The 24,430-nt window shown below is 33.7% G+C and overlaps 2 protein-coding genes across 2 annotated transcripts; one reads left to right on the top strand and one right to left on the bottom strand.

The window, feature by feature from the left end:
* The first annotated feature begins 4,108 nt into the window (after nucleotides 1-4,108).
* LOC142629414 (chitinase-like protein 1) lies at nucleotides 4,109-7,758 on the top strand. Its single transcript, XM_075803399.1, has 3 exons — nucleotides 4,109-4,721; nucleotides 6,716-6,875; nucleotides 7,166-7,758. The coding sequence occupies exons 1-3, from the start codon at nucleotides 4,253-4,255 to the stop codon at nucleotides 7,572-7,574; spliced, it is 1,038 nt and encodes a 345-aa protein (XP_075659514.1). The 5' UTR covers nucleotides 4,109-4,252; the 3' UTR covers nucleotides 7,575-7,758.
* An 11,522-nt stretch (nucleotides 7,759-19,280) lies between these two features.
* On the bottom strand, nucleotides 19,281-21,195 carry LOC142628587 (uncharacterized). Its single transcript, XM_075802653.1, has 4 exons — nucleotides 20,775-21,195; nucleotides 19,817-20,408; nucleotides 19,468-19,725; nucleotides 19,281-19,380 (listed from the first exon to the last, which is right to left on the bottom strand). Exons 1-4 carry the CDS (start codon nucleotides 21,193-21,195, stop codon nucleotides 19,281-19,283), a joined length of 1,371 nt encoding a protein of 456 aa, XP_075658768.1.
* Nucleotides 21,196-24,430: the final 3,235 nt, after the last annotated feature.

The following is a 24,430-nucleotide window of genomic DNA, read 5'->3' on the forward strand; positions in this document are numbered from 1 at the left end:
CTCTTGTCTTTATCTTTTCTCGCCAAAACAACATAAACAGGATAAATAACTCTGCTAATAGTTATTTTTGTATTATTCTTGTCATTTTGAAATGTTAGATCACAGTTTTAATGAATGTGTTGCTAATTGATAGTTTATATAATGTTTTTTATCTATCTATTTAGAGTAAGATATTTTTTCAAAGGACTAATTAATAGTTTATATATATTTTTTCATTATTTATTTAAAGGAAGATTTTTTTTTAATGGGCTTGGTACTTTACATTCAAATCTAAGAACAAAATTGGAAAAACAAATAATTCATTTAAGATTCCTGGAAATACACCAAACATTATCATCTCACATTCCTGGGAATCTCCCAATGAAACCAAACATAGGAATAGCTACATTCCTAGGAATCACATTCTTGAGAATCTAGATGCCAGGAGTAATGTGGATTCTCCGTACCAAACGCCACATTAAGTTTAAACCATAAACTCATTACACATTATATATACACTTAATGGAAAAGGCTTAAACAAAATGACGCCACCTGGATTGGATTGAAATAATGTTCACCAGTGTTAGGCATATGCCATTAGAATTTAGGATTGGATTGAAATAATGCCCATCTTTCAAGAAGAATCAAAAGATGCCTCTGGGTCCTAATCATAAGACAGTATGAGAAATATCTTAGTTGTTTCTATGGTAGGAAGGTCAAAGAAGGAAGGCTTCAACTATATTAAAAAGCGCATTTGGTCAAAGTTATAAGAGTGGAAGGAATCCCTCGTTTAAAATGAGTTGTGTCAAGCTCCTTGTGAATCTATGCAAGGAAATAGAACCGCTGATGCAAAACTTTTGCGCTTGGAAGGTATTCCATTTTTTGCGCTTGGTTTGGTACAAAAGAAAATGTAAATTTATTTTGTCTAAGTTTGACATAAATGAAAGAAATATATTGTCATTCGAAATTCTCAGATGCATCATGCAAGGAGCAGCTTCAAACAATTTGAACTCTAACATGACTTTAAGTAAGAATTTTTTTAATATTTTTTAGGGATAATTACAATAAACCCACCTATGGTATGACCCGTTTTCACTTTGCCTACCCATGGTTTAATCATTTATACCTTGCCTACCTGAACTTCAATCTGTTAGCCTTCCATAACCCACCTCCTCTCCGTTTGCCGTTAGAAAAACACATTTTTAGACAAAAACAAACATAACAAGAATAAAAAAGCTAAGGTTTTTCATTGCTCATGAACTTCAACGAGAGTGGAGGGATTCAAAGTGGGTTTGAAGTTGGAATTGGGGGTGGGTTTGCTACTGCGGTTATTTCCTTCTCTTTAATTCAAACTTTAAATCTTGTTTTCTGGTCAAACTCACCTGCCAATTGCCAAGTCAAAAACGGTTCCTGTTGAAGATTCAAATTCTATTCATTTCTCACCGTTTCTCACCAACAAAAACAAAAAACACTAATATTAACAAACTTTTCAGATACCCAGGACTTTTTTTTTTTGAATCCTTCATCATTGTTTTGGGAACACTTGAAACAGTTTACACCTATAAAATATTACACTTTCTATTCAAAAAAACAAACCCCCCAAAGTTGTAGTAATAATATTGCCATTAATCACAAAACCCCACCTCAATCATCATGATGATAAAGAAACTGAATTTGATGTTGGCAATGATGAAGACAAAATGTGCCAACAAATCTAGAGTCTTAACCATTCTATCCAACACAAAATGCGCCAACCAATCCATAGTCTCAACCAAATTCTCTTCGCACAAGAGCTTATCGCTGCAAATCCTCTCAACCCCTCTATCAAAATCGTGGACAAAAACATGGGTCTTGGAGTTGGAGTTTGACCCACCGACCTTCTTCTCTCTCAAATCTCAAACCAAAACCAAAGCAAACCTTCTTCAAAACCCAGACCCACCACACCTAGCAACACAAACACAGACCCACTACACCCACAAACACAAATCGGTCAGCCATCTTTGTTCCTTCTCGCTGACCCATCTCTCTCCCAGTCACCCTCTCTCTTTCCTTCATTCTCTGTGCTTCTCTTTGAGCACGAAGCTCTTCAATGGAGGCGGAGGCTGAGGCTTCGCGTCAGCGTCGTCCCAGTCGAATGAGAAGCAAAAGGAGAAAGAGAAAGCGAGAGTGAGCCAAACCTCTTCGATTCTCTGGCATGTGCACCAAAACAACGTTGGAGCTGTCCAGAAGCTTCTGGAGGAAGATTCGACGATGGTGCATGCTAGGGACTACGACAACCGCACGCCGCTCCACATGGCGTCGCTCCACGGCTGGATCGAAGTCGCTCCACGTCTTTTGTGGGTGACGCCGTGAGTGGGTTGGGTTTGAAGAGAGGGAGAAGTCAGAGAGATAGAGATGAAGAGGGAGAACTCTAACAGGACTTCTAAGAGGGAGAACTCTAACGGAAGAAGATGAAGAGGGAAAAGTCTGGAAGCTATTGAATTTTTTTATTTATATTTGATTTATATTCCTCCAATTTATTCTTGTAGAAGTTCTTCAATAATCAAAAACTCTAACTTTTTTATTTTTGTTATATTTATTTTTGTCTAAAAATATATTTTTCTAACGGAAAATTGAGAGGTGGGTTACGGAAGGCTAACGGGACTAACTTCAGGTGGACAAAGTGTAAATGATTAAACCACGGGTAGGTAAAGTAAAATAGGCCATACCACAGGTGGGTTTATTGTAATTACCCCTATTTTTTATATATCAAGGGTTCGTTTGGATAGAACTTATTGCTGAAAACTGAAAATACCGTAGCAAAATAATTTTTAAATGTGTGAATAGGGCTGCGTGACCCATTTTTAATATTTTTTCTGAATAAAGTGCTTGTTTTTAATATTTTTTCTGAATAAAGTGCTTGTGGGTTCCATGAACAGTACGTGAACAGTGCTGAATAGTAACTTTGTCTCCCGCACAGTGTAATCACGTGCATAAACAATATCAGTTTACTGTTCATGAATAATAGCCACAACAGTGAAACTTGTCGTGCAAAAAAAGAAAAAGAAAAAAGAAACGCAAACTCAAAACGCAAATGTCTTTCCAAACACTCACCAAATAATTAAAGACATTTTCTTCTCTTCTATGTGATTTGTGTGTACTTTTCTTTGGGTTTTTTTTTTCATTCTTATTATTTGTTGTGTATATCTTTTTAAGGTTCATAATATTTTCACAATCAAACTTGATATCTAAGCTTCCACTTTTGCATATATAAAAAAGAAGAAGAAGATATCATTTTAATTTAAAGTTACGGATTTTGAAAATAAATTTGTTATGTAAGATTGTAGAGTGCAACTACTCAAATTACAAACTTGGTTCAAATTTTGAAGGTCCAAATAAGTTTAGATTAGGTCTGTGGCCCAACACACCACCAGATTAAAACCTCTGCCCAGCCAAGAAGAAGGGCCTCTTGGGTTTTTCATTTTTGTCAATATTAAATAGTTAATTTTTTTTCTTTTTCTTTTTTTTGGGTAGAAAACCAATTAGTCTCAAAATTTCAAGGGTTTAGAGTCTTTAGACTTTAGAGTCACAATAATTTTCACAAAATAGTTCATAAATGATGATTTTTAATTGTTAATAATGAAGTAATGTCATTAATAGGTCAAGAGAAATACCATTAAAAATTTGTAAATTCAATTATTATTAAAGAAAATATATCATATCCCTAACATCCCAAAAGTTTAGAGTCTATCTAATACTGTGTTTAAATATATTTTCAATTTTTAAACAATATTACACATTTTTTCACACATTTTTTTTACCTACACATATTTTTAAAATATATAAATAATATTACTAAAATAACATTACCAAACTACCACTTAGAATGTAGAATTTACGTGTTTCTTACTTGTAACCTCTTCAAGTAAACAAGAAGTTGCAAAAGCAAAACATTCTGCAGTGACGGGACCCGTTAAGCCTCTTTGGTCCAAAAGTATTTTGGTTATGATTTATTAAGCATATCTATTTATCAATATTATCCAAAAAAGATTTTGTTTATTATTTAAAAGGTTACTAATATCTTTATTGATCAGTCAAAAGTACCCCAAAAAAAAAAAAAAAGAAAGATAAATAATACTTTATTGACTTGCAGTTGACTATCTTTTCTCTCAGCAGCCATCACATAACCTTCCAAGTTTATACGGAGCAAGTTCTTCTGACAACCTCCTTAATTAGTGAAAGTACAGACTTTCTGCACTCTTCACCAAGCTTGTTAATTAATATCGCAAAATTAATGGACTATAAATGGTCTGTACCCTTGACAATATTATTGGCATTTACGTTAGTGCTTCTTGCGAATTGTGATTACAAGTACTCTTCGCTGAATAAAGCTTTGCCTCTAAAGTCTTGTTATCACTGCCCCACGTATAAACCGCCTCCGGGTGCAGCTGGAGCTTCTTTGGGATGCAACTGCAATGGAGGCAGTACAAGTCCATATAAACGGGACCAATCAGGGAGCCCATGCTGCAAAGGTGCCGTTCGGCACTACTTCAAGATGGACCAGTTTGAGAACATCTTCTCGAACCGTAACTCCCTTGAGGTTGAGACCCATGCGAACAAGGGATTTTTGGACTACCAGTCTTTTATCACTGCGTCTGCTCTCTACCAGCCCTATGGCTTTGGTACTACCTACATGAATTGGACGTTCTTTGGGACCAGGGAAGTTGCAGCTTTTCTCGCCCATGTTGCCACCAAAATCTCCTGTGAGTACTTCAGACTTTCTATTGTGTGAACGTCAATTTGGGTTGTTGGCTTGTTGATATTGTTTTAAAAATCTAAACAGTCAAAAAAAAAAAAAAATGGTCTGAACTTTAAAATTTTTTTAGAACCAAATTAAAATCCGATTTTTAAACCATACCTTTTGGTTTGGTTTGGTGTTTTTTTTTTTTTTTTTTTTTTTTGGTGGTGGGGGGGGGGGGTTAATATAAATTTGAAGAATCAAATTTTGTAGGGGTTTAAGTATAAAATATATCATAGTGTGTCCTGTATTTAAACTTATTTGAAACTTAATTTTATTATATTGAGGACTTAGGGTTCAAAACCCCTCTCCTAATTATTGAGTTTATATATATATATATATATATATATATATATATATATATATATATATATATATATATATATATATATATATATAGACACACATACAGACACACAAGCCTCATCACACACGCTACACACATGTGACGATGCTTTTTTTATTTATTTTGAGTTTAATGTGATTTTTCAATTTAAATTGATTTATTGCTAGTGTGGTTACACAAAATGAAATTTTTAAGAAACTAAAATTTAAGATTTGAAATGAAGTAAGATTTAGAGTGTGCTAGTTTTAGGGAAAAATTTATCAAACGTGTGTGAGATATATTTAAATAAAGTGAGTGCTAATTTTAGGGAAAATTTTTTTCTGGTAGTTATTTTTTTTGTCGAATTACAATTTTAACCCCATTTTTATTTTTTAAGAATAAGGATTATCTAATTAGATTATGGATATTTTTGACATTTTTAAGCTATAACTAACTTTTTCAATCCTTTGAATATGAGGGCGTTTGGATACAGCGTTTTCTGCGTCTGCGTCTGAGTTTTCTGTTTTTTTTTTTTTTTTTCTTCTTCTTCTTCTGCTGCTGCAACACGGGTCAGGGGGACAAGGCTACTGTTCATGTTACTGTGCATGAACAGTAGCTGCATTTTGCTGACTTTCAGCATATTTGTGGGTCCCATGTACTGTTCATGGGACCCACAAACTTCACTTTACAGAATTTTTTTATTAAAAATGGGTCCCACGGTACTATTCACACATTTAAAAATTATTTTGCTACAGTGTTTTCAGTTTTCAGTTTTCAGCAATAAGCTCTATCCAAACGGACCCTATATATATATATATATATATATATATATATATATATATATATATATATATATATATATAAATCAAGTTTTAAATTGATGAAGTTGGAAATGGATTTTAATGTTTTAATTCTTTTATATCATTTAGTTATTTAATCTCTTATGTATTCGATGTTATAGGGTATAATTTGGGCTTTGTATAACTTTATTCGATTAAAATGGTTTAACTGAAAATAAATCTTATAAAAGAAAATGTTTAATCAATAATTTGGTTTTTCAACTATAGGGTAAAATTCAATTTGCTCCCCCAATTGTATTTATTTAGTCCTTCAAAAATTAATTGTGCCAATTTAATTCCTCAACTTTCAAAATTTATTACAAAAAATTCAAAATCGAATTTACTTCATCCTTGAATATTCTCTTCGTTTAAATTTTAACGAGGATAATAAAACACATATTAGAAGATTATTATAGAAAATGTAAATTTTTTAAAATCAAATCAATTTCGACTCTTAATTATGTTAATATTTAAACATACATTAGACCAAAGTATGAAGTTGACTTAATTTTAAAGTTGAATGACTAAATTGATAGAATTAATAGTTGAAGGATCAAATTGAAATTTTTTCAATAATTGGAGGATTAGCTTTGTAATTTAAGCTAAAAATTTATATTGTATTTTCACCAAATGAATGAAAAGTGTTGGCTTGTAAGTGAGTCTAATCATATAGTGATTTAACTAAATTCTTTTTCTCGAAAGAACAATTTAAGTTGGAACTAAACTAATTTGGAGCACAACATATCCATGCAAAGTAAAAGTGATTTTTTTTTTTGTTGTTGTTGTTGTTTTTAGGTGGAAATAAATTGGCCACCATGGATCAATTAGCATGGGGTTCATGCTACAACAAGAAAATGAATTCCAACTCGAATTATTGTGATGAGCACTACAAAAAAGCTTATCCATGCGCTCCTGGAGTTGCATACTTTGGTCGTGGTCCTCTACCTATCTATTGGTATCTACTTTATCATTTACACTAACATTGATCATACATCATATATATCTTTGCATCTGAATTATTTTTTTTATCATCTTATGTCGATTAATCTTATCCAAAGTTGAAATTTCGTCCAAAGTTTTGTGTTTATCTATTAAGAAGAACATCATGAAAATGAGATTATTTTCTAGCATAATTCAAATATGAGTATCTAAGTGATACATTCTTCAAACAAATTTAGTGTAGATCAATTCATATTGCATGCCTCAATTCAATTTTTTATTTTTGTTTACTTATGCTTTCAATAGGAACTACGATTATGGAGAAGTAGGTAAAGATTTGAAGGTGGATTTGTTAAACCATCCAGAATACATTGAGCAAAATGCTACCTTGGCCTTCCAAGTTGCGATTTGGAGGTGGATGATGCCCATTAAGAAACATCAGCCTTCAGCACATGATGTCTTTCTTGGCACCTGGACACCCACCAAAAATGACACTCTAGCCAAGCGAGTTTCTGGATTTGGTACTACCATGAATGTGCTCTATGGAGATCTTGTTTGTGGTCATGGTGATAATGAGTCCATGGACAACATTATCTCCCATTACCTATATTACCTTGATCTTATGGGTGTTGGCAGAGAAGAAGCTGGGCCTCAAGAAATGCTTAGTTGTGCTAAGCAAGTTGCTTTCAATCCATCTTTGTCTTCATCTCCTTGAGCTTTGTTTGGTTTTGATGGATAGTTTGCCCTTTGTTGAACTAATCATTTTGTTAAGGAGGTGCATTTATAAGGTTCTCTAAACCTATCAAGTAACAAAAAGGAAATGATCAAACATTAAGGGAGAGTAATTGTACGTGTAAACTATGTGTGTATGTGTCTCCGTGTGATGCTATACTTGCTTGAAGGTCAAGAGTTTATATTTAGTGATTTGTAACTGCCTTTTGCTAGTGTTGTGCGGCTATTAAGATATAATTTTTGTTTTAAGTTCTTAATATTTTGTAACTATTTAGCGTGGATTGTATATGAAAGTTTCTAGGCCTGTATGGTATGCATTTTAGTTGTGAAATCTTGGAATATCCCAATTTTACCCTTCCATTTTTTTTAACAAGCATTACGTACATAAAAAATGTGCAAGTATTTTGGACTAAGATTAACAAAAATGAAAGAAATATGTTGTTAATTGAAACTTCTCAGATGCCCAGATCAAATTAATACAATTTGAGATATAATTTTTTTTTTTGTTTTTTTGAGAAGAAAGTTGGTCTAAGAAATCAATTTTCGAATATGAAAAATGATAAAATCATATTTAAAATTGACCATGTCGCAAAAGCAATTAAGTGGATTAACTATAGCACCAATTGAAAAATAAATGTTAGCAGAATTTTAATAATAGCTCTACCTATTGTGGCAGTTTCTTAAAGCTCTGTAGTAGGGTATCTATAGCGGATATTTAAAAAGTGCCGGCTTTAAACTGTCTTAATAGGTTAACTTTTAATGGAAGTTTCTAAAAGACTTGTATTAGATCTCCTATAGTGGTAGCTTTCAAAGCCGCTGAGGGAAAAAAAAAAAAAAGCGATTGTAAAACCAGTTTTTTGTAATGCAAACATACTTAGCATTTTTGCATCTTGAAAAGTTAGAAAAAAAAAATTTTAAATAAAAAAAAATCAAATTATAAATATTATGCAACTAATATTTAAATATAACAAAAAAAAACCCACCTAAAATATTCACTTTAGACCCCACAATGAGTTGAGCCGAACTTGACTAAAAGAGATGCAATTATTTAGGTCCAGCTAAACATAAAAGAAAGGAAGTTGTTATTGGATTTCCTTACACACTCCGCGTGTACGGTGTATTCATGGTTGGACTTGGAATTGTGTGTAAGAAGATGGAGAAAACAAGGATGTTTATGATTGATTTCACTTTCATTATACGTCAATATAACTTAATGAATAAATAAAAAACTTCCGTATATTAAAATGAAATTATGAAAATGTTTTGTGCCTTTGGTTTTATATCTCTTACAATATTCAAATCTATCTCTCTCATGGTAACGGTTGAATTATAAATAAATAAGTAAATATTATGGAAACAAATAGTAAACAAATATTATGTCCACAAATATTTACTTGCATGGCCGGTCAATTAAGCGTGTCACATACGTGTGTAAAGGGCAATCACCAAGCCGTCAATTGTACAGGAAGCTTAATTATTCTCCTTATATTAAAGGAAGTCAAATTGGTCTCTCTATGTGTCCCACAGCATCAATCCAATGTGAACGAAATAATGTGGCTGAAACTTTTCTAAAAAATTGTCTTTATCTTTATATTTCTCATTTATCTTTTAAACCTTTTTCTAGCCATTAATTTTCGAACAAATTTTAATTTTAATCTATGGTTGAGAGATTGTTTCAAATTCAGTCTATACTTTTAGAAGTTTCATGGTAAATAATTTAATCGTTAAGAATTTTGTAATTCAATTAATAATTCTTTATAATAATAATAATAATAATCTATATATCTATATATATATATATATATATAATAGGTGAAGCAGAGAGAAACTCTAATTGTAATTCTAAATTAGAATTCTAATCTATATTGTGACACGTGTTAATGTAAATATAAAATTGGAGTCTAATTTCCCTCCATCTGTTGTAATTCCAATGTGCTTTTTTTTTTTTTTCCACACCCATGTATTTTCAGGTTCACCGCCATTTTCTACACCGATTTAGGCACCTTAATATACAGCTCCCCTCTATTTTAATCAATGCTATGAAATTTCAAAAGAATCTCTCGGTATCAATGATGCATGTATTTGGGTATTTCTGTAACTTATATAAGAAGAGGTTCTCCAGATATTCCGATTGTACTTGTCTTTACAATTTTCATGGTCCTGGTTTATGCTCTGCAAAACGAATTTTAACCACTCCTAAGGTTTGATTACTGCTTTCTTTCATCTGTCTATACTGTCATTCCTTTTTTTGTAAATTTTTTACAAAAAAAGGAATGACAATATAGATAGATGAAAGAAAGCAGTAATTTTTTCCTATGATTGATGTTGCATGTTTATTTTCTTTCATCTGCCTATACTTTCTTTCCTTTTTGTCAATAATTTTTATTTTTTAATTATAAAATTGTTTTGTTTTTCTATCATTGATGTTGCATGTTTCTTTTCTTTTTCATAACATGTTATCAGCACGAGTTTCTACCCAATTTCGAAAGGAAGTTGTAATCCCATTATTCTTCAAACATCAAAGATTATTTGTGTAGTTTTCTCAACTCACTGTAAGTTTTCTTTTAAGGAATTAACACTTATCCTATTTGTTTGTCTTTACGTTTTATGCTCATAATTTTAGTGATTTTTAATTGATTAATTTTTTTTTATGAGATTCACGTTATTCTATTGTTATATATTGTTATGAGATGCACATTATGAGATTCACATTTAATTGATTAAAATATTTTGCTAAAAATGATTTGTGATAAAGCAACTTAATCATAGCTGTATGTACCATGTATGAATCAACCTTGAACATATATGTCTATGTAGTATTCTTTCATTAGAATTTTGTATAATAAAAATATTTGTTAAAAAATTACATAATGCTAAGTTTTATTAAACATGAATAAACTAAGTCTTTTAAACATGATTAAACTCATGATTAATAAATAAATAAATAAAAACCAATAGTATCACTTAAATAATAAAAATGCAATATATTTATTTCCATTGTTTTATTAAATTATATCCATTCCCGTGCGGTAGCATGGGTTACATACTAGTAGTAATAATAGATAAAGTTGAGAGAAAATCTAATTAGATTTCAAATTGGAATTCAATTAGAGTCTAATTTTGCGCCACGTATTCTATCTAATCTAAGTTTTTAAATTTTTGTGCCAAGTGAGTTAATTCAATGTCAAAATTAGATTTCAATTAGAGTTTAATTTTGCGACATATGTCCCATCTAATCTAAATTTTTTAATTTTTGTACAAAATGAGTTAATTTAGTGCAAAAAAACGAAAAGCCCAATATAAGTAAACCATAAAAAAAAACATAATTTTTGAATGATTTTATACTAATGAGCCTTTTTTTTTTTAGAATTAAAAACAATTCAAGTTTATAAGTTTTATATATATATATATATATATATATATATATATATATATATATATATATATATATATGTAAGCTGAGAGAAAATCCAATTAGATTTCAAATTGGAATTCAATTAGAGTCTAATTTTGCACCACGTATTCCATCTAATCTAAGTTTTCAAAATTTTGTGCCAAATGAGTTAATTCAATGTCAAAATTAGATTTTAATTAGAGTTTAATTTTGCGACATATGTCCCATCTAATATAAGTTTTTTAATTTTTGTACCAAATGAGTTAATTTAGTGTAAAAAAAACGAAGAGTCCAATATAAGTAAATCATAAAAAAAAAACATAATTTTTGAATGATTTTATACTAATGTGCCTTTTTTTTTGTAAGACTAAAAACAATTCAACTTTATAAGTTATATATATATATATATATATATATATATATATTAATAAGTAAAACTCAGAGAAAATTTAATTAGATTTTAAATTAGAATTCAATTAGAGTCTAATTTTGCGTCACATGTCTCATCTAATAAAAAATTTTAAAATTTTGAACCAAGTTAATTAGTTCAGTGTAAAAATTGGATTTCAATTAAAGTTTAATTTCACGGCACATGTTCCATTTAATCGAAGTGTTTTTAAAATTTTGAACCAAGTTAGTTAGTTTAGCGTATAAATTGGATTTCAATTAGAGTTTAATTTTATGGCAAATGTTCCATCTAATCGAAGTTTTTTAATTCTTGTGCCAAATGAATTAATTTAGAGTAAAAAATGAGGAGTTCAATATAAATAAACTATAAAAAAAAAAATCATATATCTAACACTATATATAAAATTAGAGGAAGAGAGAGTTTGAATGATTTTATATTTATGAGCATTTTTTTATAACTAAAAACATTTCATTTGGCACAAAAATTTTATATATATATATATATATTAATAGGTAAAGTTTAGAGAAAATCTAATTAGATTCTACAATTGAAATCCAATTTTGCATCATGTGTCCTAAATTATTTATTTTTATAGAGTTTTATTTCTTAATTTTGTAATCAAATGTGAGTTCATTTCATAAATATCCATTCAAGTGAACTATTGTGTATAATACCAAAAAGTCTAGAATTAATTAATATAAAAATATTTTAAAAATGAAAAATTTACATTTTCTACCAAATAATATTCTTACAAGACTTTTTAAAGAGTAAAAATGACTATCAATAATATTTAAATTATATATAATTATATATGCAAGATTATTATACTATGCATCTTAATTTGTATCTTTTAAGTATTTTCATGCATATGCATAGGATTATAAGCTAGTTTCTATATATATGTTTATCGTTTAAACCTCTCATCTCTCGTTATAATCATTGAATTATTAATATAAAACAAAATTAAATCTAACAATTTCAAAACTATTTCAACTCAAACTATAAACTCATTACTGTTAGGAACTAGTGGTCATAAACTATTCAAACGTAAACCATTAACCATAAACTCATTAGTTTTCAACATAAAGAAAGCATAACAAAGTTTGGGGAAGAAAACAAAGCAATGTTTGGGGTTTGGAAGATATATCTCAGTAAGGGTTTGGGTTTGTAAGAGGAAGATACAGTGGTTATTGGTGGGTGGGTGGTTGGTTTCATAAATACTCACTACAAAAAAGGGGTCTATAGCCGCGTTTCAAAAACACGGCTATAGACCCTGAAAACGCGGCTATAACCTATAGCTGCGTTTTCTATGGCCGCGTTTTTATAACCGCGGCTAAAGCTCAAGCCTGAAGCCGTGTTTTTGAACCACGGCTATAGGCTTCGGGTCTATAGGCGCGTTTTTAAAAAACGTGGCTATAGTCATAGACCTATAGCCGCGTTTTTTAAAAACGCGGCTATAGACCCGATTGAGCCGTGGTTATTAACGCAGTTATAGGCTGCGGACTATAGCCGCGTTTATAAAAAAACATGGCTATAGCCCTCTGTTAGCTGAGAAGCCTAGAACTATAGCCGCGTTTATAAAAAACGCGGCTATAGCTTCTCTTTTCTTTTTTTCTTTTTTTTTTTCCCTCTTCCCTATTTTTTTTTCTTTCTTTTCCCTGTTATCACAACTGAATTGATTTATCCCTGCTATCACAAGTTTCCAACACAACTTATCACAAGTTTCCAAATCATGGACACAACTTATCAAAATAAACAAGTTCATCAATCATAAGTTTCCATCACAAGTTTCCAACTCAACTTATCAAAATAAACAAGTTCCCTGCTGTATATCACAACACAACACAAGTTCCCTGCTATCACAAGTTTCAAACAAAACTTATCACAAGTTTCCAACACAACTTATCAAAATAAACAAGTTCCCTACTTTCACAAGATTCCAACACAACTTATCACAAGTTTCCAACACAACACAAGTTCCCTGCAGTATATCACAACACAACACAAGTTCTCTGCTATCACAAGTTTCCAACACAACACAACTTATCAAAACAAACAAGTTCCCTGCTATCACAACACAACACAAGTTCCCTGCTATCACAACTTCCCAACACAAGTTCCATAAACAAGTGGACAACACAAAAATTGCCAAAATAAACCAGTTCCCAGCATCACAAATAGCCAAACCGGCTATTAACAAAAATATATATACAAACGTTTGTAGCTGCGTCTATTCACAAAGAAGTTTACAACATGCTCAGAATGACAACATGTTGTAAGGCATCAAGAGTTTCCTCAGTGGCATTTGGCTCCATTTTGACATACGCTTTCTTGTCCACTTCATGGTAAAACTGCACAAATTATTCTTTGTCAAGTTAAACTTGCCAAATTTTTGCTTGCAATACATAATACTCTAAACATTAGTTCAAATTCAAACATTTGTATCAAAAGGCATGATCATGGAGTAATTTGGCAGAACAATGTTATGACGGAGAGAGACATAATTTGACATTATTTTTGCCTAATTATGGAGTGATTTCGCTTTTCAAATGATAAAATGGAAGGGAAAAAAATTATTTAGAAATAGGGAGAGCTCATTTCGATTAAAAATACAATACAACGAAAATATAGTACTACGAATCAATCTATGCCCCATATCAGTTATGTTGTTTTCATCAACTTAGTAACATGAGAGGAAGGCTAGCTGTAGTTCAACTATTCGTTAACAAGAGTAGTGTAGTAAGTTGTGTAGTCAATTTACCCTTCGTTAAAACATAGAGAGAATAAAAAAATCTAGTCAAAACTTTCAATTCAATCAAGTTCAGCAATACATGGTTCAGATTGATAATGAGAGCTATTGTTTTTTCCCTTTACATTACCTATTTTTCATGTGTCTAGTCATGGAGATGTGCATATGCCAAGCAAGTGTGTTTTTCATGTTTCAAGTGCCAAATAAGAATGCGATACTTTAGAGTAGTCACTATATCAAAACCCAAAACCTTCGAAATGCATCCTGAATCAACTTATAATATTTTATAACATATTCACCAGCATAAAGTTTTCTTTCCTACTATACTGAGTGCTGAGGTTCCTACTTTATCCATCATAGCATGGTATGTACATATGTATATATATACTGTTTTTAGAGAAATTTTTAAAGAAATTTTGTTTTACCTTCGAATACACAGTTGCATTCCCATCATTCCCATCAAGCATTGCCACTCTACATATATATTAAAGGCATTGTATTAATATCACATAACAATGCATTGTAAAAAGTAGAGTTTCGTTAAATAACATTTGTTTGCTACCTGAGAAGGATATAATTCATGGATAACTGGGCCAAGTGAGTTAAATTTGTCGAACATCTCTCTCATCAAATTCCTCAGTTCGTCCAGTTGTTGTTTGTGCCTTGCCTCAGATTGAGCTAGTTCTTCCCTATGCCTCGCCTCAGATTGAGCTAGGTTCTCCCTATGCCTCACGTCAGATTGAGCCAGGTCCTCCCTATGCCTCGCCTCTGATTGAGTTAGTTGCTCCCTAAGCTCTTCATGACTCGTCTCCAACCCTGAAATCCTTTGCGTTGTCCTGGTTGACGACGATGGACTCGAGGTAAACAATGAATTGTTGGTGGCACTTCTTCCTGATGGGGTGATTCCAAAACCTACCCCGCGTACACGTCCGGGGCGCTCTGGACGATCCATCACCTGAGCATACGCATCGTCTCTCGACCAGAGGATTCCACTACCAATCTCTCCTTCTAGTCGCATGCCCTGTTCATTCAACAGTGCTGCCATCCTACCCTGTTTTCCCACAAGAACCAAACAACATCATATTACACACCATAAACAATACAAACACAACATACACTACAATTCCGTGAGATCAAGTTGTGCTTACCATGTTCTCTTGTACACGGCTACTAATAGCAACCCCATCTTTGGTGCGGTATACTTGTTGATACACATTTGCGTGCTCAACGGGCGCCCCTTTAGCTTTCGCCTACATGACGAACAAAATTCATACACTAAACACTAAAGCAATTATATTTCTAACAAGTATGTCCAGTATAATCAAAAAAGCTTGCTGCACATACCTAGTACACACGGCCAACAATTCCAATTTTCATTATAAAAGCAACTTCTCCATATCCCCAACTAGAGGGTTTATTTTTGTTTAAGAGACAAATGAAACATAGTGAATTGATAAAAAACTTGCTTCTACGATAGGAAATTTTTTTTCAAAGCTTCCTTAGAAACTAGCTCTCCAAAGCTTGGCTACACAATCAAAAAGGAAACTTTTTGAAGTAGTTCGAACACAAAGCTTTTCGGGTGGGTGAACTTTGTCTAATAAAAACATAACGCGGCTTTTATTTTTCTTGAGTTTGTGGGTTTATTTCGTGAAATCCTCTTCATTACGTTGGTGGAAAAATGATTCTCTTCATTGGAAATAGGTCATTAATACAACCTAGCTAGTACTCGTCAACCCTACTAGAATTGAGGAAATGGTGGAAAAGTTGGTTGCCCAACGTAAAAATGATGCAATCCTCAGCCAAAAAATAAACATATAAATGAAAATAAATGAAAGGAATCAAAGGATAAATTCATAATGTATATTTTGATAAAGATAAATTTATATTGACCAATAAGTTAGAGGATTCTCACAACCATTATATTACATCATTTGGTGGATTAAGCAGGCCTCTACAGATGTCTATTATTAGTTATTAAGTTATGAATAATAGCTACGAAATGATGAGACTATCCATGTAATTAATAAGATAAGTTAACTAACTTATCCTTATTCCTAAAGCATATGAAATGAGGTTAAAACTCATAAATAGGCGTTCACGAATTCTAAGTTTATTTCTTACCATTTCATCAGAAATTTGTGCAAAACTTTTGGCCCCAGACCTGGCTATTTCCTCCTGTTTACCTCGACTAGCCGCGTTTTTTCCACTTAATGTCTGCAACCACATTACCATCAATACTAAAAAAACAAAACAAAACATCTCTTGACTAAATTACCACAAAGATGAGATTGACGAAGAAAGTCAGTAACTCTGTTTTGTCATTGAACCAATACTCAACCATCTCCCTCCATTGGACCCCCATAACGTCATCCGGTATTGCAGCCAATACCTGTTCACGTGTCATGCCTCTTTTTTTGATTTTCTTCTTTAACTTCGTCCTCCGATTTCTCCGAATTTCCCCTAGCTGATGCATTGCCCATGCCTTTTGATTGGGTGGTGTGACAATGGTGGGATCAATTATATATCGTTTCTGAAATGCAAAAGTGGAGTTACCAAAATGTAGTAACTTAATTAGAACAGCGGCTGAATATGATATTTACAATTGGACAGCAGCTATAAATGTAATAACTTATACTTTATTTTCATAGTACCTCAATTTCCACCCAACAATCCCGTTTATACTTTTCAGCAACGCTTGGCCACCCAGCAGGCGTAAGCGGGCATAATAGGCCATTCTCGCAAAACGAGCCCAACCACCGTTTGAACAAAGACCCGGCTCGGTCAATCGGTTGGCCTTCAGCATTTAATGGCAATGGGATTTTGTACTCGTCACCAGTCATTGCCCATATGTCAACCAACTTTGTTTTGCCATGTCTTGTACGCCTATTTTCTGGTGTTGGATTTTGTGCCGGTGCTGGGGTTTGAACGTAATCATCTGTATATACAAAACCACCAATATTAGGACTGATTTATCAAAGCTCACAAGTACTGAAAAATATCACACCACGCAAAAATTATGCATCTACCTACTAACATAAATAATAAAAGGTTTATGAATTCATTTAAACAAAACTTGGGTAAATTTAGGCCTTTCTCCCACGCATTCATGTAACCCATTGGTTGTACAAGTGTAACTTTCAATCATGTATTACAGCAACATATTCAGTTCACTTTGGATTTAATGAGGTCGCAAACAACCAATACCTCCCCTACTAGACCAAGTTAATTGTTGATAACATTTGCTTACTAGCTTGCATTATAATTAGAATGACTACTAGTTCATAACATTCCAACCAGTTCTCCTTAATTGTAACTTATAAGTCCCATAGAAAGGTTGTAACTTCAACTATAAAGGAGAGCACTTTACCAAAACTATGTGTTGGCACTTATAAATTTAAAAAGAAAATCAAATTATGACCTCTTACTATGACAAGATTTTGTGGGATCAATTACTTTGAAAAGATGAGCAACCTCACTTCGTTTGGGTTGCCTTCATTTTTCCTTAATAAATTCAGATTTAGAATGTATAATTCCAACCCAAACTTATCTTTCATCATTCTTAAGTGCACTAAATAGACCAAAGTGAACTAAAATGGACCAAAGAGGACGGAATGTACCGGAGTTGATCAAATTGGACCGGAGTGATCAAATGGACCATATTGGACCGAAATGGACTGAAGGGTACTGCAATGGATAGAGCAGACCAAATTGGACCCAAGGGAAATGAATGGACCAAACAGACCAAAGTGGACCGCATATACTGAATGGACCAAAGTGGACCGAAATGCTACGCTAATGTTCATTCAACATATAGATTATTAGAACTGAATTATGCATCTAGCAATAAACATCAAACTTTAGATAATGTGACATGTTAACTACCTAGGGGCTGTGTCTCATCCTCACTTCCCATCGGTCTTGCCTCCTCAGAATGATGTGCTTCTTGATCTACTGCCTCCACCCTTTGTCGAGAATTTGATGATTCTTGCCCAACGTAAACCATCCCTAATTGAAGTTTCCTCACCATTCTTGCGTCCAACCCCTTTACAACACAAACATAAAGATAATTATAGCCAACAAGAAATCACATGAAGAAATAAGAACATGAAGAAATGTCAGTTGTAAAGATAATTATAAATGTTAAAACTGTTATTTCTTAACAACGTGAAGAAATAACAATTTCCACATATATATGCAACATTGTCAAACGTTGCACACAATAGACCTTTACAAATTCTACTTACAATTTCAATAATAACTATAACATAATTACACATACAACAGCAGTATCCTATTACACTTCTCATCATCGCTGTACTCGACTGCGTTGTTATCTTCATCGTTGGACTCATCATCAATGAACTCACAATCATCCAAGTCGTCCATTTCATGAAGATCTCTTTCGCCAATGACAGAGGCATCAATTGTGATTCCCTCCACATCATCTCGACCCCAACGAAGGTCATCCCTACGAACATCATTACCACTTATACTATACGGAATGTTCTCATGAAACCCATCTGTGTCATCCTCGTTACAATTGGGGCCAATACCGGCATTAAAGACATCTCTGGCTTTCGTTTTAACAACGACATACCAATCTTTGTCCCTTTTATCTTCAACATAAAATACTTGTATAGCTTGAGACGCCAAGACATATGGTTCATGCACCATTTCCTTCCCACCATGTATGGAGTGAGTAAAATTCACCATAGGAAACCCAAACTCATCAGTCTTATATCCCCTCCTATTTTGATCATCAACCCATGTACACTTGAATAACACATGTTTGATACTGCCAGAATAATTCAACTCAATAATATCTCTCAACACACCATAGTACGTAATGCCACCTTCAGTGGCAACACTAACTCCACTATTTTGCGTTGTTCTATTTGCCTCGACATCCGAACTCCTAAATTTTAACCCATTTATGACATAATGTTTCAGCCGATTAACTGAAGTATATGACCCTTTGGAAAGTGTGACAAGTGCATCAGTAAGTGCAGTACTTTCCCTATCAGCATCAGTCATAGACATCACCTAATATAACCAACAAACTTTGTATCATTAGTACAGTCATTCTACTTATGGGAAAGTTGCAAGCTTAAGAAGTGACACCTACGTGAGACCTAAACTAGCCACAAAACTTCTCCATGTGGTGCTTATGAATAATAGCATTGGATATACGACTGTGGCCCCTTCGAAGTTCATCCTCCATTAAACTTTTGTGCATCCTGCATGCGATGGCAATTGTATTAGTGTTAACACACATAGCGAACATTGGATTTTCATACAATTATATTGGTGTTCGTAGTACTTACTCACGAAATTGGTAAATGTTGTCGGAATTGAATAGAACGTAGCGATGAGCTTGGGTCAACTCCCTATTGCCTAATGCCACACTTGAAACCGCCCTTGTTGACTCCTCCATCTTCCTCGTGGGTCGATTAAATATAGTTTCAACTCCTTCCATATACCGTGAACAAAACGTTAAACATTCCTCCACTATGTATCTTTCGGCAATACACCCTTTTGGGGCAGCCCTATTTCTTACATAAGACTTAAGATGTGAGAGGTACCTATAATGCGCATGAGAAGGTTAGCAATTGACACTAGTTTTTACAAAGCGCACATTACTTTTATATTGTACATGTATCACATACGACTTACCTCTCAATGGGGTACATCCAACGGTACTGAACTGGACCACCAATCTTGGCTTCAGTAGCCAAGTGCATGACCAAATGTACCATCGCAGTGAAGAAACATGGAGGAAATATCTGTTCCAATTCACACAACGTGACTACAATGTCTGCCTCAGCACTCGCTATATCTGAAACCGTAAGGGTTTTCGAACAAATTTTCCTGAAGAAACATGCTAACTTTATCAAAGGCCTAGTAACGTGCGATGGCAAAGATCCTCGTAAAGCAATTGGAAGGAATTGTTGCATCAGGATGTCATTATCGTGACTCTTTAAACCAGAAATCTTGCGTTCTTTCAGATTGACACGGCGTGAGATGTTGGAAGCATATCCATCAGGCACTCTGACGTCCCGCAAAACTTGCAAGAAACCATCTTTCTCCAATGTAGACATATCAAAACACGCGGGTGGTATTGTGTACTTATCATCACCTTTTCGCCGTAGGTGGAGCTCACTCCTTATTCCCATGTCCGCCAAGTCAAGACGTGCCTTGTAATTGTCCTTTGTCCAATCCTTCAAGTTCAACACCGTGCCAAGTATATTGTCCATCACATTCTTCTCTATATGCATCACATCAAGATTGTGTCACAACTTATGATCCTCTCAATAAGGCAAGTTGAAAAAAATACTTCTCTTCTTCCAAACACACTGGTTTGCCTCACCTTTCTTTCTTTTCTTGTATTTTTCTTAACATTTCTTTCCCAGACAACGTCCAACTAAACTTTCAGTGTCCACAATTATGCTTGCGGCAACTTGTGGCATAGGAGCCACTCCCATATCAGTAGATCCATCAAATAATGTATCTTTTTCCTGAAATTCATGGTCCCTATCCAACCATCTCCTATGTCCCATGTAACAGAATTTGTGACCATTTTTTAAATATCGAGAGTCAGTCTCTAATGCACAAGAAGGACACGCCTACTTACCCTTCGTACTCCAACCCGACACATCTGCGTAGGCAGGAAAATCATGTACGGTCCACATCAATGCTGCATGCAATTGGAATACATTTTTTGAAAATGCATCATACGCTTCTACTCCAACATCCCATAATTCCCTCAGTTCTTCTACTAAGGGTTGTAAGTACACATCTATCGCAATCCCTGGCGATTTAGGACCAGGAATAACTAGTGATAGAATCAAAGATGACCACTTCATGCACAGCCAAGGCGGGAGATTGTAAGGGACTAGCATGACAGGCCAAGTGCTGTGAGTAGTACTCAGAATTCCGAAGGGGTTGAACCCATCCGCAACTAGACCAAGTCTGACATTACGAGGGTCAGACGAGAACTGTAAATGCGTACTGTCAAACATTTTCCATGCATCCGAGTCAGCAAGATGCCGCATTACCCCGTCATCTGTATGACCATTAACATGTCATTTCATAGAACTAGCCAGGTCGAGTGACAGAAATAGTCGCTGCAATCTTGGCTTTAAGGGGAACCACCGTAAGATCTTTGCAGCTTCTTCTTTCCCTTACTAGATGATGCATTATTACCTGTAACGAATGCCTCATTCGTTTTCCACCTTGAAACTTTGCAACAAGGACATGCCTCGGGGTTAACATTCTCCTTCCAAAATAGCATACAATCATTGGGACAAGCATGGATATTCTCATAACCCAAACCCAAATCTCAGACAATCTTCTTAGCCTCATAATGGTCCTTTGGCAACTTAGCATCTGAAGGAAGCATATCCATCAGGACTTGAAGCAACATAGTAAATGACTTGTTCGACCAACCACAAAGAGTCTTCAACTGGAACAACACAACGATGGCTGAGAATATGCTAAATTTTGTACAACCAGCATATAAGGATTTGTCCACATCATCTATCATGTTGTAAAACTTTTGTGCACCATCAGTCGGTTGGCCTTCAGCCGGTTGTTGCACTCTTTCACCTTCTTCCATTGGTTCGGGTGGCATTTCATGTGTGGGGCACAAATCATGCAACATCCCACGAAAGTCACCATATTGTTCGAGGGAGTCTTGCACATGACTACTCCCACATTTGGTGGCCGTTGGCACATCGGCCAATTCCCCATGCCATTTCCAATGTGTGTAACTTTGAAGCATCCCTTTTCTCCACAGATGTTCACGTGCCACCCCTGGCAAGACCAAACACAAATTCACACATTTGGTACAAGGACAAAAGATTTTCCCATCGCTTGCATGTTCAGATGCAAATTCCACAAAATTAAGTACACCTTCAATATATTCCATTGAACCCCTCTGCTTCTTCATCCAACTTTTATCTATTGCTATACAAGATTTCAAAATTCTGACCTACACAACATTTGGTAATGCATAGCCAGTAACCCTTCAAATGAGTTAAGATGAAATTATATGAGTGACCGTTGAAACTTGTTGAACCAAATGTTCTTCAAATAGAGGACAAATTTTAGTCAAACAATCTTATCTTTCACCAAAAGCATGCTAGTGCATTTAGGTTATTGTCAAATTGTTGTATAGAAATATAGAATGTGTCTTTGGATGATGGGTTTGCAATAAATATAGAATTCATATGAAGATGATTTTCACGTGGGTAAGAAAGATCGAGGATGTTTTGTTTGACAATAACATTTTCTAGCTACAAAATAGTAGACCCCTAACCATGAACCTTATAAGCTAAGGTGGCATTTAAACAAATTTGTTGAAGATTATAATGTAAATTGAATTTCACCAACAAAGGATGTAAAGTTTTTTAAAGTCTCACTTATTGTGACTATAGTTGTATTTTCAAACAACTAAGACAGTCAAACTAAATGCAGCTATGATCATGTGACAGTTATTACTTATTACATAGGGGACCTATAGCTACGTTGTTAAAAACACTGGTATAGGTGGTGGGTTTTAGTAGCATTTATAACAAACGCGGCTATAGAGCAACTATAGCTAGATTAGGGAATACTCTTTTTTTTTTTTGTATATATATATTAGACCCAGGTGCATGTCCCACAAGGCGAGTAATTAAAATAAAACTACCTTATATTCAGCAAGCAGTGAAAGATGAAGAATCACAGGTGGCTCAGTGTTTTCCTACCTGAAACTCCCATTAAGAAACAAAAATAAATAAGAAGTACGGTAAGATGTAGAAGATTGGACCACATGTACACAATGTAGTAACAATCATGCACACATGTAAGATGTATAAGAAAGCTAAATATTATATTACACACGAACTATGAGAAATTTCATTTTAGTTTGTAATAAAAATTTACAGTTTGTGACTTACGTCACCGTTGACCTCGAAAAGAATCATTAATTGTTATTTCACTGGAACTAATTTTTGGTTAATGACAAAATAGAATAGAAAAAGGATTATCTTGCTTACTCAATTGATTTTCTATAGAATTGTAATAGAGCACATATACTAATACAAAGCTATGGTAATATTTCATTTCGGCTATAAATAAAATTGTTGCCCACATAGTAAAAGGTTTGAGGGAACTCACTTGTAGTTAAGGAGAAAATGATGTAAGAAAATAGTTATCAGAAGCTTAGGCAGGTCACTTGCAGGCCAAAATCTATTGCCCGCACCAAATAGAATGAGAGCTTGTGCTTTGGCTTTTAAATTCTATTTACAAGAAAAATAACAAGTTAGTTATTTCAAGAAATATAGGCATGGGGCTTTGCCCACTTCTTTGAGGTTCCAAGAGTTGGTCTAAGTTGCCTCAAAAAAACGATAAGATTTGTTGATCCTATTAGTGAGAAAGAGCCTAATGCATCCATGTAATTAATAACTAATTACTTGTTGAGAGTCGATTGTCACATTTTCTTATGGAGATTAAAGTTGATTTAATTTATGAAAAACGTTAGGCAATATAAATTTGTACGAAAGGTTAAAATTAATTTAATTTATGAAGCTTGATTTCATTTATGAAATAAGTTAGCCAAAAGAGAAGACATATAGTTTGGAATAAGGATCAGAGGAAGTTCAGGTTGCATATATATATATATGTGTGTGTGTGTGTGGGTATGTGTGTATACACATGCACACACTCTCAAGCGTCTCTTCATGCAATTTCAAGGGCGAGAAATTCACCCATTCAAATATAGTACCACTTCTCTTTACAGGGTGAGAAATTCACCCATTCAAATATAATTCCACTTCCCTTTCCAATAGGGTACTGCACGCATGCATGTCCCAACTGTGTTTGTTTTACAATTTTTTTTTGTTGAAAATTTGTTTGATAGGGCCTACATATGTCTCAGATATGACCCTATCATACAAATCTGAATGTACATAAAGACTTACAACGATGCATCAAAAGCATCAAATGAAGCAAGATATTAAACACAACAAAACACGTTGTAATCAACAATGTATCCCTAGGAAAAAGATATATATATATATATATATATATATATATATATATATATATATATATATATATATAACAATTACAGTTCTACACCTTACAAAGAACGATGTTGAGCAATAAGTAACAAAAGAGGAACATCCAGCTTTGGTTCGTCCTTTTCGAAGCAATGAGTCCCGTAGCCTGATAGTGGAGTTGATCAATGGCTGCATAGAGAATTCTGTGTTAACATCTTCAAAAGTAGCTTGTCAAACCAAATTT

Source organism: Castanea sativa, chromosome 3 (assembly GCF_040712315.1).
Source record: "Castanea sativa cultivar Marrone di Chiusa Pesio chromosome 3, ASM4071231v1".
In the NCBI taxonomy this organism is placed as follows: domain Eukaryota; kingdom Viridiplantae; phylum Streptophyta; class Magnoliopsida; order Fagales; family Fagaceae; genus Castanea; species Castanea sativa.

Excerpts from the sequence above, each read along its gene's own strand:
- LOC142629414 (XM_075803399.1), top strand. The coding sequence starts at position 4,253 with ATGGACTATAAATGGTCTGTACCCTTGACAATATTATTGGCATTTACG. Across the intron at positions 4,722-6,715 it reads TGTTGCCACCAAAATCTCCT|GTGGAAATAAATTGGCCACC; the intron begins GTGAGTACTTCA and ends TGTTGTTTTTAG. Across the intron at positions 6,876-7,165 it reads GGTCCTCTACCTATCTATTG|GAACTACGATTATGGAGAAG; the intron begins GTATCTACTTTA and ends TGCTTTCAATAG.
- LOC142628587 (XM_075802653.1), bottom strand. The coding sequence starts at position 21,195 with ATGCGGCATCTTGCTGACTCGGATGCATGGAAAATGTTTGACAGTACG. Across the intron at positions 19,726-19,816 it reads TGGATGTACCCCATTGAGAG|GTACCTCTCACATCTTAAGT; the intron begins GTAAGTCGTATG and ends TGCGCATTATAG. Across the intron at positions 19,381-19,467 it reads AACATTTACCAATTTCGTGA|GATGCACAAAAGTTTAATGG; the intron begins GTAAGTACTACG and ends CATCGCATGCAG.